Raw genomic sequence first — 14,927 nt, forward strand, 5'->3', positions numbered from 1 at the left:
AGTTCAGGCCTTTTTATAAAACGAAATGTTTATAAATGGAATTAATAAGGCATGTTTTTATTTTTAATTATTAATTTACAGTTAACGTTAGTTTACGTAGTGAAATGTTTTGCGGATGTGCTGTTAAGTGGACAAACTCAAGCCTACTTTGAGGACTTGTAGAACACTGAAGATTAACGTTAACAATCCCCTAAAATCGTGTACTTATTACTGTATAGATTTGATACTCCGTTGCTATGGAAATAAGCCTGTTGTTCAAATGAACCTTAATATAATATGTAATATCATAATACGTGTATTATTAAAATTCTTGATTACAAATAGTGGTCCACACACACAAAAAGTTTGAAAACCCCTGACGTAGAAAACAGCTGTTTTAAATTGTAATGATATTTTATTTTTTAACTGCATGTTTGATCAAATAATATCTCACTGACGCCAGACGTTTGAACATTAGTGTATTTGCAAGTAAAATCACCTAAATTCAGAAAGAATAAAAGTATCTCTCTCCATACCAACAGATACTCTCATTCATAAAATAATTCATTCTCCTGGCGACTATTATGTGAGAATCTAACTTCACGGCCTGAACAAACGGTCCAATCAGAATTTGACGTACACATCATCCACTCGTACGCATACCTGATATGTTGGTGGTGACGTTGAGAGTGGTCGGGGGTCCGTATCCCTTGCTGGTGCTGGCCCGGATCAGGAACTGGTATGTGGTTCCCGGGTGCAGCTGTGTGAAGTTGTGTCGCGAGGTGTTCCAGGGTAACGGCACGAGCACCGGCGGCCTCAGCAGCGGCACCGACGGGTCGAACGAATGAACGCTGCTGTAACTGATCTGGAGACGCATGACACACAACACATTCAGCATATATTGGGATTTATTTTTAGTTCTTCATGATAAAAAACTAAGAAATGTGGTGCAAGAGAGCAAATCTGACATGTAAGGCCCGGATTACCTCATACTGGGTAATGATGCCGTTGGGCTCCAGAGGCTCTTTCCACTGCAGTGAGATCTTGTCCTCAGACGGAGTCGCTCGCACAAACTCCTTGGGGACTGGACCGGGAACTACAGCACAGACAGAGAGAAAACTGAAGTGTGAGAAAGCTACGTTGGCTGGTTGTGTGTCTTACAGAATGTGGAGAGTTTTCCATCGAATGTTTGGTTTATGATGAGCAGTGTTGATATAATATCTGAGTGTGGCTATACCCTTTTGACTGGTGTAACAACAACAACATAAAAAGTATGACAATGATAATCTCAGGTACTGATTATACTGATGTTATAGAGGTTGAAACTCTCTCCACAACCTGATACGAATCAATAATAGAAGTGGTTTAAACATTAAACAATACATACATCTTCTGTGGAAGACCAAAAAATGTTTGTCCAATCATTGCATTTAGTCTGAATGATTGGCTTGGATTTCTGATTGATTTGGTTGAGAGTGCAGTGCTCTTGCAGAGAGACTCCGCCCACACCCTCTTCTGATTGGCTGTGATTTCTGATTGATTAGGTTGTGAGTGCAGTGCTCTTGCAGAGAGACTCCGCCCACACACTCTTCTGATTGGCTGTGATTTCTGATTGATTTGGTTAAGAGTGCAGTGCTCTTACAGAGAGACTCCGCCCACACTCTCTTCTGATTGGCTGTGATTTTTGATTGATTTGGTTGTGAGTGCAGTGCTCTAGCAGAGAGACTCCACCCACACGCTCTTCTGATTGGCTGTGATTTCTGATTGATTTGGTAGAGAGTGTAATGCTCTTGCAGAGAGACTCCGCCCACACGCTCTTCTGATTGGCTGTGATTTCTGATTGATTTGGTTGTGAGTGTAGTGCTCTTGCAGAGAGACTCCGCCCACACGCTCTTCTGATTGGCTGTGATTTCTGATTGATTTGGTTGAGAGTGCAGTGCTCTTGCAGAGAGACTCCGCCCACACGCTCTTCTGATTGGCTGTGATTTTTGATTGATTTGGTTGAGAGTGCAGTGCTCTTGCAGAGAGACTCCGCCCACACGCTCTTCTGATTGGCTGTGATTTCTGATTGATTTGGTTGAGAGTGCAGTGCTCTTGCAGAGAGACTCCGCCCACACTCTCTTCTGATTGGCTGTGATTTCTGATTGATTTGGTTGAGAGTGCAGTGCTCTTGCAGAGAGACTCCGCCCACACACTAGAGGCACTGTGCCTGACAAACTGGACTGATTTTAAGATCCATTCCATGACTGAAATGTCTTTTGGATGAGAAATATAAATTGTGCCTTCATTTAAATGTTTATTGATTTATTTAAAGAAAAAAAAAAGAGTTGTCACAAGGCTAATTCTGTACCTGGCTGGGAGACACACTCGCTAAATCACTCTGCACATAAAATGGGCCATCAGCACAACAACTCAAAAGAAAGGGGCAGAAATGATGGTACACTGGTAGGAGTGTATCATTTCATCAAAACAAGAAATCATTTGCATATACGCAGAAGAATACAAACGGTGTTCCTAAACCCGGGTTTGCCCAACACTGCGAGCAAGGCGACTGACGGAGAAAAGTTCTGCAAGCGATGTGCACGTCCCAGATGTGTCAAGAAATCACAGCATCTAACCCACTTATGACTGGCAGGTGCGCTTGGTGCCCTTTATCCTCATTTGAATTATTTGCCTCACTCATCTTCCGGAAAACTGAAGTTATATTTATACATTCCTGACATGTTTTGATCTGTTTCTCCATGAGAGAGATGTTGCATGAAGAGGCTTTAACTGTCAGCGTAATCATGTAAACATTTTAAATGGGCCAATGTTACTCTTGATCATTTGGATGTATTGTCAGTCAGTGTGACTCTGGGTGAGGTCTGTCTGGCCGCCGACTGGTGGACCGCTTCATGGTGGGATTTGGATTCTGACACTATTATTTTTACATTTCATGAGGAAAGATACATGAGCGGGTCACATCATTGGCGGTCTCCTGAGCAGAAGTGTGTCCTGCCAAACACTGACACACACACACACACAGGCCTGGTTCTTCTCGACGTGCCGTTCACGGTTGAGAGTACAAATCACCAAAACAATCTGAGATTTGTTTCAATTGCAAAACTGTCTGATTGACACTGAACTGCCACTAAACCTCACAACTGACAATCCTTCAGAAGCTAAAGCTCTTCTCGCAAACACCTGTAAACGGAGGAAGACTGTCACACACTGGGTTTGATGCCGTGGTGCTCGTCTCTCGTCACAATGTCATATTTAAACTCAAATAATTCTTCATGCCTTACAATAGATTGAATGTACCCTTGCCTCATTTAGTATACACTAGGTTCTGTGAATATGCAAATGAGCCCCGCCTCCACTCACTCATTCACATCACATATCTTGTCTTAAAGCTTAATAAAACACCACAAGAAGTTTGCTATTTTAATTCAGCCTGCAGTGGCGTCCACGGGGGGATGGGGGGGTGCTGCCCCCGCCCCATCTTGTATTGTGCCATTTTCTGATAATTTTAAATAGTAATAATTTTTATTATAAATATTATAATAAATAACAATACACTTACACACCCTAGCCATTAACAATAATAATACAAACAAATATTCTATTAAGAAAAAAAAAATTGGCGAATGGTAGGCGGAGTTTCCTTTGCAGCGCCTCGTACGCATCTAACGGTTCTGGGACGCAGCAGTTCGCGCGAGTCTTCAAACGAGCAGCAGGTCACGTTAAAGCTTATACGGAAAATAACATTTATACCGTCACCATGTGACTCTAAAAGTTGCGGCAACACGCGATCTATTCTTAACTATAATTAAATAAATAAAACTCGATTTCAGACACATTCTGACAATGTCATTTGTTTTTATCCAAGGAATAAAAGTGCAAGGGGAAATACATCTAGTTAAATGAAATCTTAAGTCCATGTCTAACATATCTTTGATAGTAACACTTTACAATAAGGTTCATTTGTTCATTACTCAAGTATGAACTAACCATGAGCAACACATTTGTGACTGTATAGGCTATCTTAGTTAATAATACAACTGTTAATGATTATTCATGTTATGTCAGTCAGTGCATTAACTAATAACAAATACAACTTTTGATTTTAATGTTTTAATAAATGCTACAATCAATATTAACTAAGATTAATAAATGCTGTAGAAGTGCAGTTCATTATATTAACTCATTTAACTAGTGAAAGTTAAACTAGTGAATTAGTGAAATTATACATTTAGTCCTGGTTCAATTAGCATTAGCTTACCGAACATGCTGTGTAACTCATGTAACTAGTCTTACGGATTCATGATAGCTAACACTATCTTTCATATTTAATATATACATTTTACAACTTTACAACATCAACAAAACTAAAAATAATTTTTCCATTACCTTGATTCTCATTTTTGTTTGATAAAGTAATATTTAGAAATATTATCATCATCATTTTCCTATTTTGATTTGATGTGTTATGCATTCTAATAATGGAATCAACATATTTTCTGAAAGAAAGAATGATAAAAAAAAAAATGATACGGCTGGCTGACTCCCTCCGTGCACGCCACTGTCACCCTGATGAACCCTAAACGGGCTTCTGTGATATGAGGTCAAATACGGATGCAGAAATCCTCAAGTTTCTATGAATGCTCCAACGACACGCTTCCGATCTGAACAAGCGGATCATCGCTTCCTCTGATTCAATACGTGGTCTCTCAACTTGCCGATCATATAATTATGATGAAGAAGATGCAAGTATATTAATATTCTCAAAACATGCTGCTTACAACGCAATTAATAATAATTAGGGCTGTGCAAAAATTAATTGGGATTAATCGCATCCAAAATAAAAGTCTGTGTTTACATAATATATTTGTGTGTACTGTATATAATTATTTTGTATTTATAAATACCTATGCATGCATGTATATATTTAATAATTATTTGCGCTTAAATTCTGTATATGTATATAAATACATAATCTATATTATATAAATTTAAATATTTTATATATGAATAACACATTTTCTTAAATATATACATGAATGTGTGTGTATTTATATATACAAAATAATTATATACAGCACACTCAAATATATTATGTAAACACAGACTTTTATTTTGGATGCGATTAATCGCAATTAATTTTTGCACAGCCCTAATAATAATATAGGACAAAACTGAACCAGAAAAACATATAAGAGTTCATTCACACTGGCACAGTAGTTCGGTTCTCTTGGTTACTTTGGTCTGGACCAAAACCCCCAAAATTATACATTTAGTCCAGGTTCAATTAGCATTAGCTTATTATGCTGTGTTCTGGGCTAAATGCGCTCACTGTTTGTGCAAACATATGATTTTTGCTTACGAAGCTTATAAAAATGTGTAAGCAGGAATCCCTTTTAAGGGTCTCATCTTGTGACATCACGTCCTGTTTTTGGTTGGTTTAGACGTCTTTGGTCCGTGTTGTGTTCATATTTCAGTCGAATTTGTTTGGATTGCAGTTGGTTTTACTCTAATCAAAGCTGTGAACTGATACACACACCCTAAGAGAACAGATGTCCCCAATATCCTGAGGAATTAAAAGGCATTGAATGTATTATGAATAAAATAGCTCAATATTAAATATTTCGATATTTTTGAATAAAAGCAATATGATTATAGTAATTCAAAAAAATCATATTTTTATTGTGTTTTTATTTCGAATACGCGTAGATAGGCCAGTTAAACCAGTAAGCGCTTTGTCCCTACAGCCATACGGGCTTTAAATAAATAATCCTCTTAAAGTATGAGACATCATGCATTGGTGTGTTGTGCTCTTGTCTCTGTTGTGATCCCTGGTATCTCTTATTGTATAATCTTGTGTAAGTCTGCATGTGTTTGTTATGTATGCATTTTCTCTTTGAGGACATGTTTAATATGTCTTAATGTCTAACCCCACCCATGGGCTTGTTATATGTAAGGATGAGACCCGCTGCTGTTTGTAGTGATCGTACCGTCCTCCTCCGTCTGGATGACGGTCTCGTCGCTCTCCTTGCGTCCCTCCGGGTTGGTGAGGATCATTTTCAGGCTGACGTTGGTGTTGGGAGGCAGGTTTCCCACCACGTGTCGGGGGGCTTTGGGGTCCATCTCAAGGCAGTCGGCTTTGCTCTGGTTGGGGGTTTTGTGGTAGTGGTAGCAGATGGTGACGTTGAAGGTGTGGCAGCGGGTGATGTTGTAGCCCAGCGACTCCCAGTCCACGGCGATGTAGCGCGCCTGCGTCTCCGCGATCTTCAGACTCTTGGGCGTCCGCATGGGTTCTGAGAGAGAGGATGAGAGATGGGTCAAAACATTGTTCATTCTTAACCCTCAGGTGCTCTTCGTTTCGGAGTCACACTTGTTATCCTCCCAGTCACCTAAAAATTAAATTTCCTCCATCCCAGTAAAACCAATGCAATTTATTTTTGTTCTATAATATTTATTCTTTGTAATTCAGTATTTTGAGACAATTTGATTGAATGTATTAATATTTATGCAATATTTATGGTCTATTTTTGCCATGGGAAAAAATATATATATTTTTCTATATATATATATTATTTTTTTAAAAAAAATTATTAATGCAGTAATTTAGTTTAATATAGAGTCTAGGCCTTCAGAAAAAAAATATATATTTTTTTGAAGAAAATTAGCACCATCTGTTTACAGTATAGAGAAAAATCGTAGAATCATGGTGTAACCACTAGATGACATGTACAGCTCTCTATGGAGAAGCATGTGAATTTCCCAGATGTTTACAAACACATTTCTTTTTTGGTGGATTTGAATATAAAGTTAAAAAAAATGCAAAAAAATAAATAAAATAAAATAAAAACTTTTGACATTTTTTTGTTTTTGTCAATTTCCCATTCATTTCCTATGGGGGTCATTTTTGACCGTAGACCACAAGTGTGACTATTTTTTTACGACCACTTAGCATGCTCAGATCATGACCTCAATTTTTTTGTGTGTTCACATACATAATGCCATAAAAGTCACCAAGTTTCGTAACACTCCGATGAAGCCGTGATTTTTAGAAATTCAAAACAGAAAATTTTTCGGTCAGAAATGACCGAAGAGCACCTGAGGGTTAAAGGGGTCATGAACAGAGAAATACAAATGTCCTTGATCTGTTGACATTTTAGAGGTCATTGTACTATAAAAACATCCTGTAGGTTTCAGAACTCAAAACTTTATAAAACAGCCGGTGTGCAAAACAACCGGTTGTGTAATGTGTCACTTTATTGCGTAACAGTGTGGGTAAACAGCACCTCCGCAGAGAGAGATCAACACCTGCTTCTACAGCGACGCCTGTTTAGCCCCGCCCACTGATCCGCACATGTAGATAACGAGGCTAAACGTCTACACAGAAACCTGAAAATAATGATAATAATTAATAATAGCATTTTAGCATTCTATTCTCCAAATGCATGTTATTGATTCAATTGTGAATGATTCATCCATGCATGTTTCATTTTCAGACCGTCGACGTATGCACAATTCTCCAATCATTTAATCGGATTAAGCCCCACCCCTTTCTTACAATTGGCTGTAAGCTCACATTCAGATCCGCCTCCCCTATCCAATCAACAACTGATGGACTGAAGCACACCAAACCCTACATTTCTTCAACAATCCACAGAACTGAAGACCTGACGCTGCTGTTTCATAGCAACTTTACCAGAAAAAGACATTCAGCACAGGATCTTCATAGAGATGCCTTGTTTAGTTTTAATCTCTGCTTGAATGACCACATGACCACACTGACAAACAACCAGAAAACTCACACACAAACCACAGCATTTGATTGTATATTTCTGTTTCTGATGAAGTGAACGGAGAGGCTGATCTGGTACGAGTGGAGCGAGGAAGACGGGAAGTGTTGTGAAAGCAAATGAGGCACCTGTGGGCCAGATAAAGACTCCTTCATACACACACACACACACAGATGCAGACGTCTTAAGCCTCTCTAAATTAGCCAATACATCAGTGCGAGAGAGGGTTCATATAACGCCACCCCATAATGCATCAGTCCAGCACTCTCCGAGCTGGTTTGTAATTACTGTAACAATGTCATTAACACACACATGCAGCGGTGAATAGACACTGAGGGTTTTAATATGCTATACGCTTGTCCAGTGCACTTTGACCCTAAGAATAACAACAGTCATAAATCAGCACACCTCTCTGCTCCAAACTGCTCTCTTCCAAGCCTTCAATGACCTCTGACCTCAGAGTCAGGCAGGGCGAGCTGAGGTGTGTGGGGTCAGAGATCATATGATCACACACTCAGTCGAAGATTGAGCTGTTGCCACACACACACACACACACACACTCATCAATGCAGAAGGTTTCTCTAAGCGCTGGACGACGCACATTTGAATCATTAAACCACACGTGTTGATATTCAGATAGCGGACTCTAAACACGAGGAAAATGACTGTAGACCTGTTCACCTGTCCATACTAACAAAACAAGTCGAGGCTAATCAAATTTTCACAACGAACATGGTTTGAAAGCAGAGAGTCGTACGTGTGTGTGTCGATAACGCCTTCAATGATGATCCGCAGACTTCAGCAGATTCAGCGTAAGTAATGTCACAATTAAAGCCGATATTAGTCATTTTCCAAACTATCGGTATCGGCAGTTATAATGGACAATAAATGAATATTTCAAAAATATAAATAAAAACGGACGAAACACGCTTGAACCATGTCATGAGTGTTGGAGTTGTGTAGTTTGTCCACCAGAGGGCGCTCTACACCGTTCCTGTTGGCAACACTCGTTGAGTTGGTCATTGCTTGAATAACAATTAAAAGATCATCCCCATCAGTGCTCTTAACTCAAATAAGCAGGACAACATTTTGTGACTATCATGTCCAGTTTTGCTGTTAAATAAGCCGAGAGTGAAGCGGGATTAGCTAGCAATAATTATGTTACGTTGTTACAGTGTAGTTGACTGACTGTCCTTTTAACTTTTGACGATGTGACTGAAGTATTTCTTTAATAGCGCGTGACCGTTATAGCAATGAGACGGATCATCTCTACTTGGCCTGTTATATTGAAAATGTATGTTTTACAATTTGCAGTATGACGTTATCCATTGCTAAATTATGGCTCATCGTAGACTAGCTAACCACAAAGCTAGCTAACGCCACTATCATCAGTCTGTTCTGTTGTGACAATAATAGAAACAAATTTCTTTATAAAATGCATTATCATATTATTTTAGTTAAAACTCATAAATAACTACAAATAACTAATGTTAAGGAAATCTGTTAATGTTTTGTTGCGCGTTTCTGAAATAAAAATAAATAAATAAATAAATCGGCCGATATATCGGAATATCGGATTTTAAAACCAACAAATATTTGTATCGGTATCGCCCTTCAAAATCCTTTATCGGTCGGGCTCTAGTCACAACGAAACGCTAGCAGTGTCTGGAAGATCAAGTTATGGCATTTCTATTAAACATTATGACGTTTTTACTCTTTTTCACCCAAATAGGATCTATAACATGCCTGAATTTTCATTTCATGCCAGCTTTAATATTATATTGGTATATAAATAAATATAAATAAAATATAAATATTGGTCGGTTCTTTTTCAAAATAAATAAACAAGTGTGTAGATTTGATTTATTTCTTAAAGCAACACACATTATTAATATATATATATATATATATATAAATAATTATATTATTACATCTATAAGACTATATAACATAAGCAATTAATCAGATGCAACTGGCACTGCCATGGAGAAAATCAATTGAAATTGAAATCATACCAACTCAGTCTCGCTTTGGTGGCTAATTCGTATGAATTCATAATCTGATCTGCATGTTTTCGTACGATCTGCGTACGCCACAGTGACGGGGTGGAGCTTCGTGTACATTTTGAATAATTCACGTCATATAAATTCATATGAAATCACCACCTCATAAAATAGTGGCATCTTGTTGTGTGTGAGGTTGAATTATACACAACGTTTGCTCACAGAATGCCCTGGTTAAAACCAGACCATTCTCAGCTGTAACCGAGTTATGGTCTGGGAAAGCATCATAGACAAAGCGTTTCCATGTGGCGTCACCAACGGATGTCACGCATAGACCTAAAACCAATCAGAGCGATGCAGGAGATGACGTTTGCAGAGCGGTGTTCTTCTTTGCTCGTTTTTTAACAAAAAGGTTCAAATCGCTTAAAACAGACGCGATAGCTGACTCGAATGAGTGATGTTCGACGGCGGCGTCCATCGTAGGCTACAAAATCCCAGCGCTGTCGTCATCGTGTAAACCTTTCTGATTGGTGCCTCGATTTTGATGGATTGGAAATGAGCTTGAATGAGCTCTTTCAGAGCAAATCTAAATTTGACGGAAGTTGTCTGGGTTTTCCCAGGCTAATCACTGACCAATCAGAGTCAACTATACCAGAAAGCTGTAAACATGAAACGCAGTGTAAGTAGGACATCAACTGAACGCCAGCGGCAGGTGAGAGAACTAGAGCCCGACGATAAAGGATTTTGAAGGCCGATACCAATACAAATATTTTTGGGTTTTAAAATCCGATATTCCGATATATCGGCCGATATTTTATTTATTATTTATTAAACTGGACATGATAGTCACAAATTTTGTCCTGCTTATTTGAGTTCAGAGAACTGATGGGGATGATCTTTTAATTGTTATTCAAGCGATGTATGTCTCGTGACCAACTCAACGAGTGTTGCCGACAGGAACGGTGTAGAGCGCCCTCTGGTGGACAAACTATACAACTCCAACACTCATGACATGATTCAAGCGTGTTTCGTCCGTTTTTATTTTATTTTTGAAATATTCATTTATCGGCCATTATAACTGCCGATACCGATAGTTTGGAAAATGCCTAATATCGACCGATAATATCGGTCTTCTGATATATCGGTCTGGCTCTAATGAGAACATGAAGCAAGAAAACACAACTCTGGGGAAGAAGACAGACTCAGAAAATCCAGATCAACGTGTGGTGTGTGTGAACTGGAGCCACACCGAGGGCAAGAGACTAAACCAAACAGAAACAACGATACAAATATTTTGGGGTTTTAAAATCCGATATTCCGATATATCGGCCGATATTTTATTTATTTATTTTAAACTGGACATGATAGTCACAAATTTTGTCTTTTAATTGTCTTTTTAATTCTGTTCTTTTAATTGTTATTCAAGCAATGTATGTCTTGTGACCAACTCAACGAGTGTTGCCAACAGGGACGGTGTAGAGCGCCCTCTGGTGGACAAACTATACAACTCCAACGCTCATGACATGATTCAAGCGTGTTTTGTCCGTTTTTATTTTAATTTTGAAATATTCATTTATCTGCCATTATAACTGCCGATACCGATAGTTTGGAAAATGACTAATATCGGCCGATAATATCGGTCTGCCGATATATCGGTCTAAACACAACTCTGGGGAAGAAGACAGACTCGTAAAATCCAGATCGACGTGTGGTGTGTGTGAACTGGAGCCACACCGAGGGCAGGAGACTAAACCAAACAGAGATGGAAAACACACACACACACACTCACACACACACTCTCAGGAGGCCCTTTCCATGTAGTTTAATTAAAACGAGCCGCTCTGAATGCAGATGAAGAGCTTGTTAACACAGGACGGCGATTGGCTGTTTGCTCAGATCTTATTAATAACAACGCCTTTCCCGTCATCCCTTTGGGTGACAGTTTCTCTCTCTAACTCATGATTGTCATGACTCTTCAGGAAGTATTTTGTCCTGATTTAGCTGAAGCTACTCTCTTCTGCTTGTCAGGCGAGCATCATTAGGCAGATTTAGTGTCAATGTGCATGCAAAATAAAGCTTCAGCTCTCTCTCATTTGATACTCTCATTTAAGGCACGAGATCGACGGTCTGCATCACCACAGACACATGATTGACAGCACAAACAGCCAATCAAATCCCTGCACTGATAAGCTCTGCTGATTTTGTCCCCACAAGTATTTAAATGAATATAAAAAGCAAAGACAGTGGTTAAGTAATCTTGAGGTCAATTAAAAACACATTTCTGTCAGTAATAATAATATTTAACCCTTATGCTGCATTAGGGACATTTTTGGTCTTTTGCAGTTTAATTTCTTTGACCATTTTGGCTGTTTTAATGCAAATGGTATGAAATTTGGCAAAATCGTGACTTTTTGGATACATGTAAAAAATGGGATCCCGTTTTGCAAAATATGTATAACACACACTGTGTAGATCAAATAGTAACACTCAGCACCATAAAGACCAAAAATGGCCCATTGAAACCCATTAAAACGTTGTTTAAATCTGAGGCTGTCAGTAATACATGAAACATGATTTTTGCTCAAACATCCTTTCATTTTGAAGCAAAAGCATTATATTTGCATTATATAGTGTATTCCACCAGATGACGTCACTACATATTTATTCCCTATGGGTGGAAATGCACCTTATTTTAGGCAATAGGCAATGTTTAATAGGTGGCCATTTTTGGTCTCTAACGCGCTAAGTGGGATTTTTTGCAAAGATAATCCAAATCTAAAGTTTTCTCTTTGCATTTAGTTTATTGAAAATAATTGAATTTTTGTGTTTTTTCCTCTTATACAAATCGATGGTTTTGCAAACAAAACTGGTAATTAAAGGGTTAAAATCCTGAAATTGAATACATTTTTGGTAGTTATGATGAGGACTGATGCTGGTTAAAAGATTTAACTTGGTAAAAGTGGAAAATAATAATAATATAAAATATTTTAGGCAATGTTTAATATGTGGCCATTTTTGGTCCTTAATGCACTCAACGGTGTTAAAAATCTAATGCAGCACAAGGGTTAAATGATGTATCAGTATGTGATGAATTTAGAAAAGCGATTTATCTCAGATCAATCCAGTAGCTACCGGCTAAAACGTCTGCAAATTCACTCGATCTAGTTTAACGCCTGTGAATGTGAGGACGAGACGGGCAGCCAGACAGAAAAGTCCAGTCCCCGAGGTTTTAATTGGGTGCTCTGACCCCGCAGGATGACCAAACATTAGTCCCGACTCGCCTCGCGCCGGCCCCTCGTGACCCACGCGGCCGCGGGGTCACACGCAATAGAGGAACCGTCCCGCCCCTCGCGCTCTCAACAACGGTGTTATTAAAGCCCTCGTTCCCTCGGCCTCTCCACCCATCGCTTATTCAGACACGACTGAGGAAAACAGAGAGAGAAACAAGCTCAATATAATAAAGCTAAAGACGTGTCTCTAGGGCCAGTTCAACTCAAAAACAAGTCATTATGTGGGTGTCAGTCACGGCGGACAGGGTTTGTACGTCTCTGACAGGCTTGATGTATCGGACGCTTCAACCCATGCTTAAAACACAAAGCACAGAGCCTGCAATCACACAAACACGTTCGCTCATTAAAACACACTCATTATTCTCCAATCTTCTGCTTTTTCCTCCCGGCTGCTCTTTTCTGATGATTAAATGCATGTATCTGCAGCTGTGATTGTATTAGATGAAGAATCTCTAAAGAAAGACAAACACTCTCAAATCGACCGGCCTCTCGTACGGGCGCCGATCCTGATGTTTATTCTATTAAATGAGATTTTTTCATCAGGATTACAGCCGCACACTGTACATACAGAATCCCAATAAGAGACTGCAGTGGGCGAATGATGTCACGCCAAGACTCGCTTTATCCTGGGGAGGAATATAAACTCAACCGCGTCACGCTTTAGATTTAAAGGATTAGTTTTGAAACTTTTGAAAACACTTTTGCTGATAATTTACTCACCCCCATGTCATCCAAGATGTCCATGTCTTTCTTTCCTCAGTCGAAAAGAAATTTAGGTTTTTGATGAAAACATTCAAGGATTTTTCTCCATATAATGGACTTCAATGGGAACCGGATGGTTTAAGGTCCAAAAGAGAGTTAATAACAGTTTCAGATGCAGCTTCAAATGTCTTTAAACGACACCAGACGATGAATAAGGGTCTTATCATGCGAAACGATCGATTATTTCAAAACTTATTCCAAAAATGTAACTTTTCTAAGGACAAATGCTAGCCTTGCTCTATTCTGTGAGGCGCGTTTGTAACGTCACGTAATACGAAATTACGTTCAAAAGGTCACGGGCGACGTAGCCGGAAGTACAGAATCAAAATCGTCCGACATCGTTGTTTTTCCTTTTAATTCCTTTTTTTGTAAACGGTGTTTGAGTTAGTTTGCACGTTCAACCTATGCGTTCAACTTGTAAACACTGACTCTGTACTTTCGGTTATGTCGCCCGTGACCTTTTGAACGTAATTTCGTATTACGTGACGTTGCAAACGCGCCTCATAGAATAGAGCAAGGCTAGCATTTGTCCTTAGAAAAGTTATATTTTTGGAATAAGTTTTGAAATAACCGATCGTTTCGCATGATAAGACCCTTATTCATCGTCTGGTGTCGTTTAAAGACATTTGAAGCTGCATCTGAAACTGTTATTAACTGTCTTTTGATACTTGAACCATCCGGTTCCCATTGAAGTCCATTATATGGAGAAAAATCCTGGAATGTTTTCATCAAAAACCTTAATTTCTTTTCGACTGAGGAAAGAAAGACATGGACATCTTGGATGACATGGGGGTGAGTAAATTATCAGCAAAAGTTTTTTCAAAAGTGAACTAATCCTTTAAAAGCAATCTTGTGGTAATGTCCGTTTATGATCAAATCAAGTGAATTCAATAATGAAAAAAAAAACCAACAGTTTTTTAACCATTTAATGTACTTCAGTAACTCATTTTAAGGATTCATAGTGACTTGACACATTGAAATAGAGGTTTATTTCAGCTAACCGTCTCTAATGTAGTCCAAACTACAACTTTTATTGCATTTCAGCATGTCAGTAACTCATTTTCCCACTGTTGCCATCTTGCCATGCAGAGTCACACTCAAACCCT

At 38.8% G+C, this 14,927-nt stretch overlaps 1 protein-coding gene across 20 annotated transcripts in view; it reads right to left on the minus strand.

Annotated features, from left to right (window-relative positions):
- The window catches only part of ptprk (protein tyrosine phosphatase receptor type K), a 244,359-nt gene that overhangs the window by 74,903 nt on the left and 154,529 nt on the right, over positions 1–14,927 (minus strand). For all 20 annotated transcript variants that reach the window (XM_089118330.1, XM_089118314.1, XM_089118329.1 and 17 more), the window contains 3 exons: positions 5,970–6,272; positions 966–1,075; positions 643–844 (listed from right to left, as the gene is read on the minus strand). In XM_089118330.1, coding sequence (XP_088974456.1) covers positions 643–844; positions 966–1,075; positions 5,970–6,272 — 615 coding nt within the window. The remainder of the gene's footprint in view (positions 1–642; positions 845–965; positions 1,076–5,969; positions 6,273–14,927) is intronic.

This window comes from Pimephales promelas, chromosome 13 (assembly GCF_988280905.1).
Source record: "Pimephales promelas chromosome 13, fPimPro1.hap1.1, whole genome shotgun sequence".
In the NCBI taxonomy this organism is placed as follows: domain Eukaryota; kingdom Metazoa; phylum Chordata; class Actinopteri; order Cypriniformes; family Leuciscidae; genus Pimephales; species Pimephales promelas.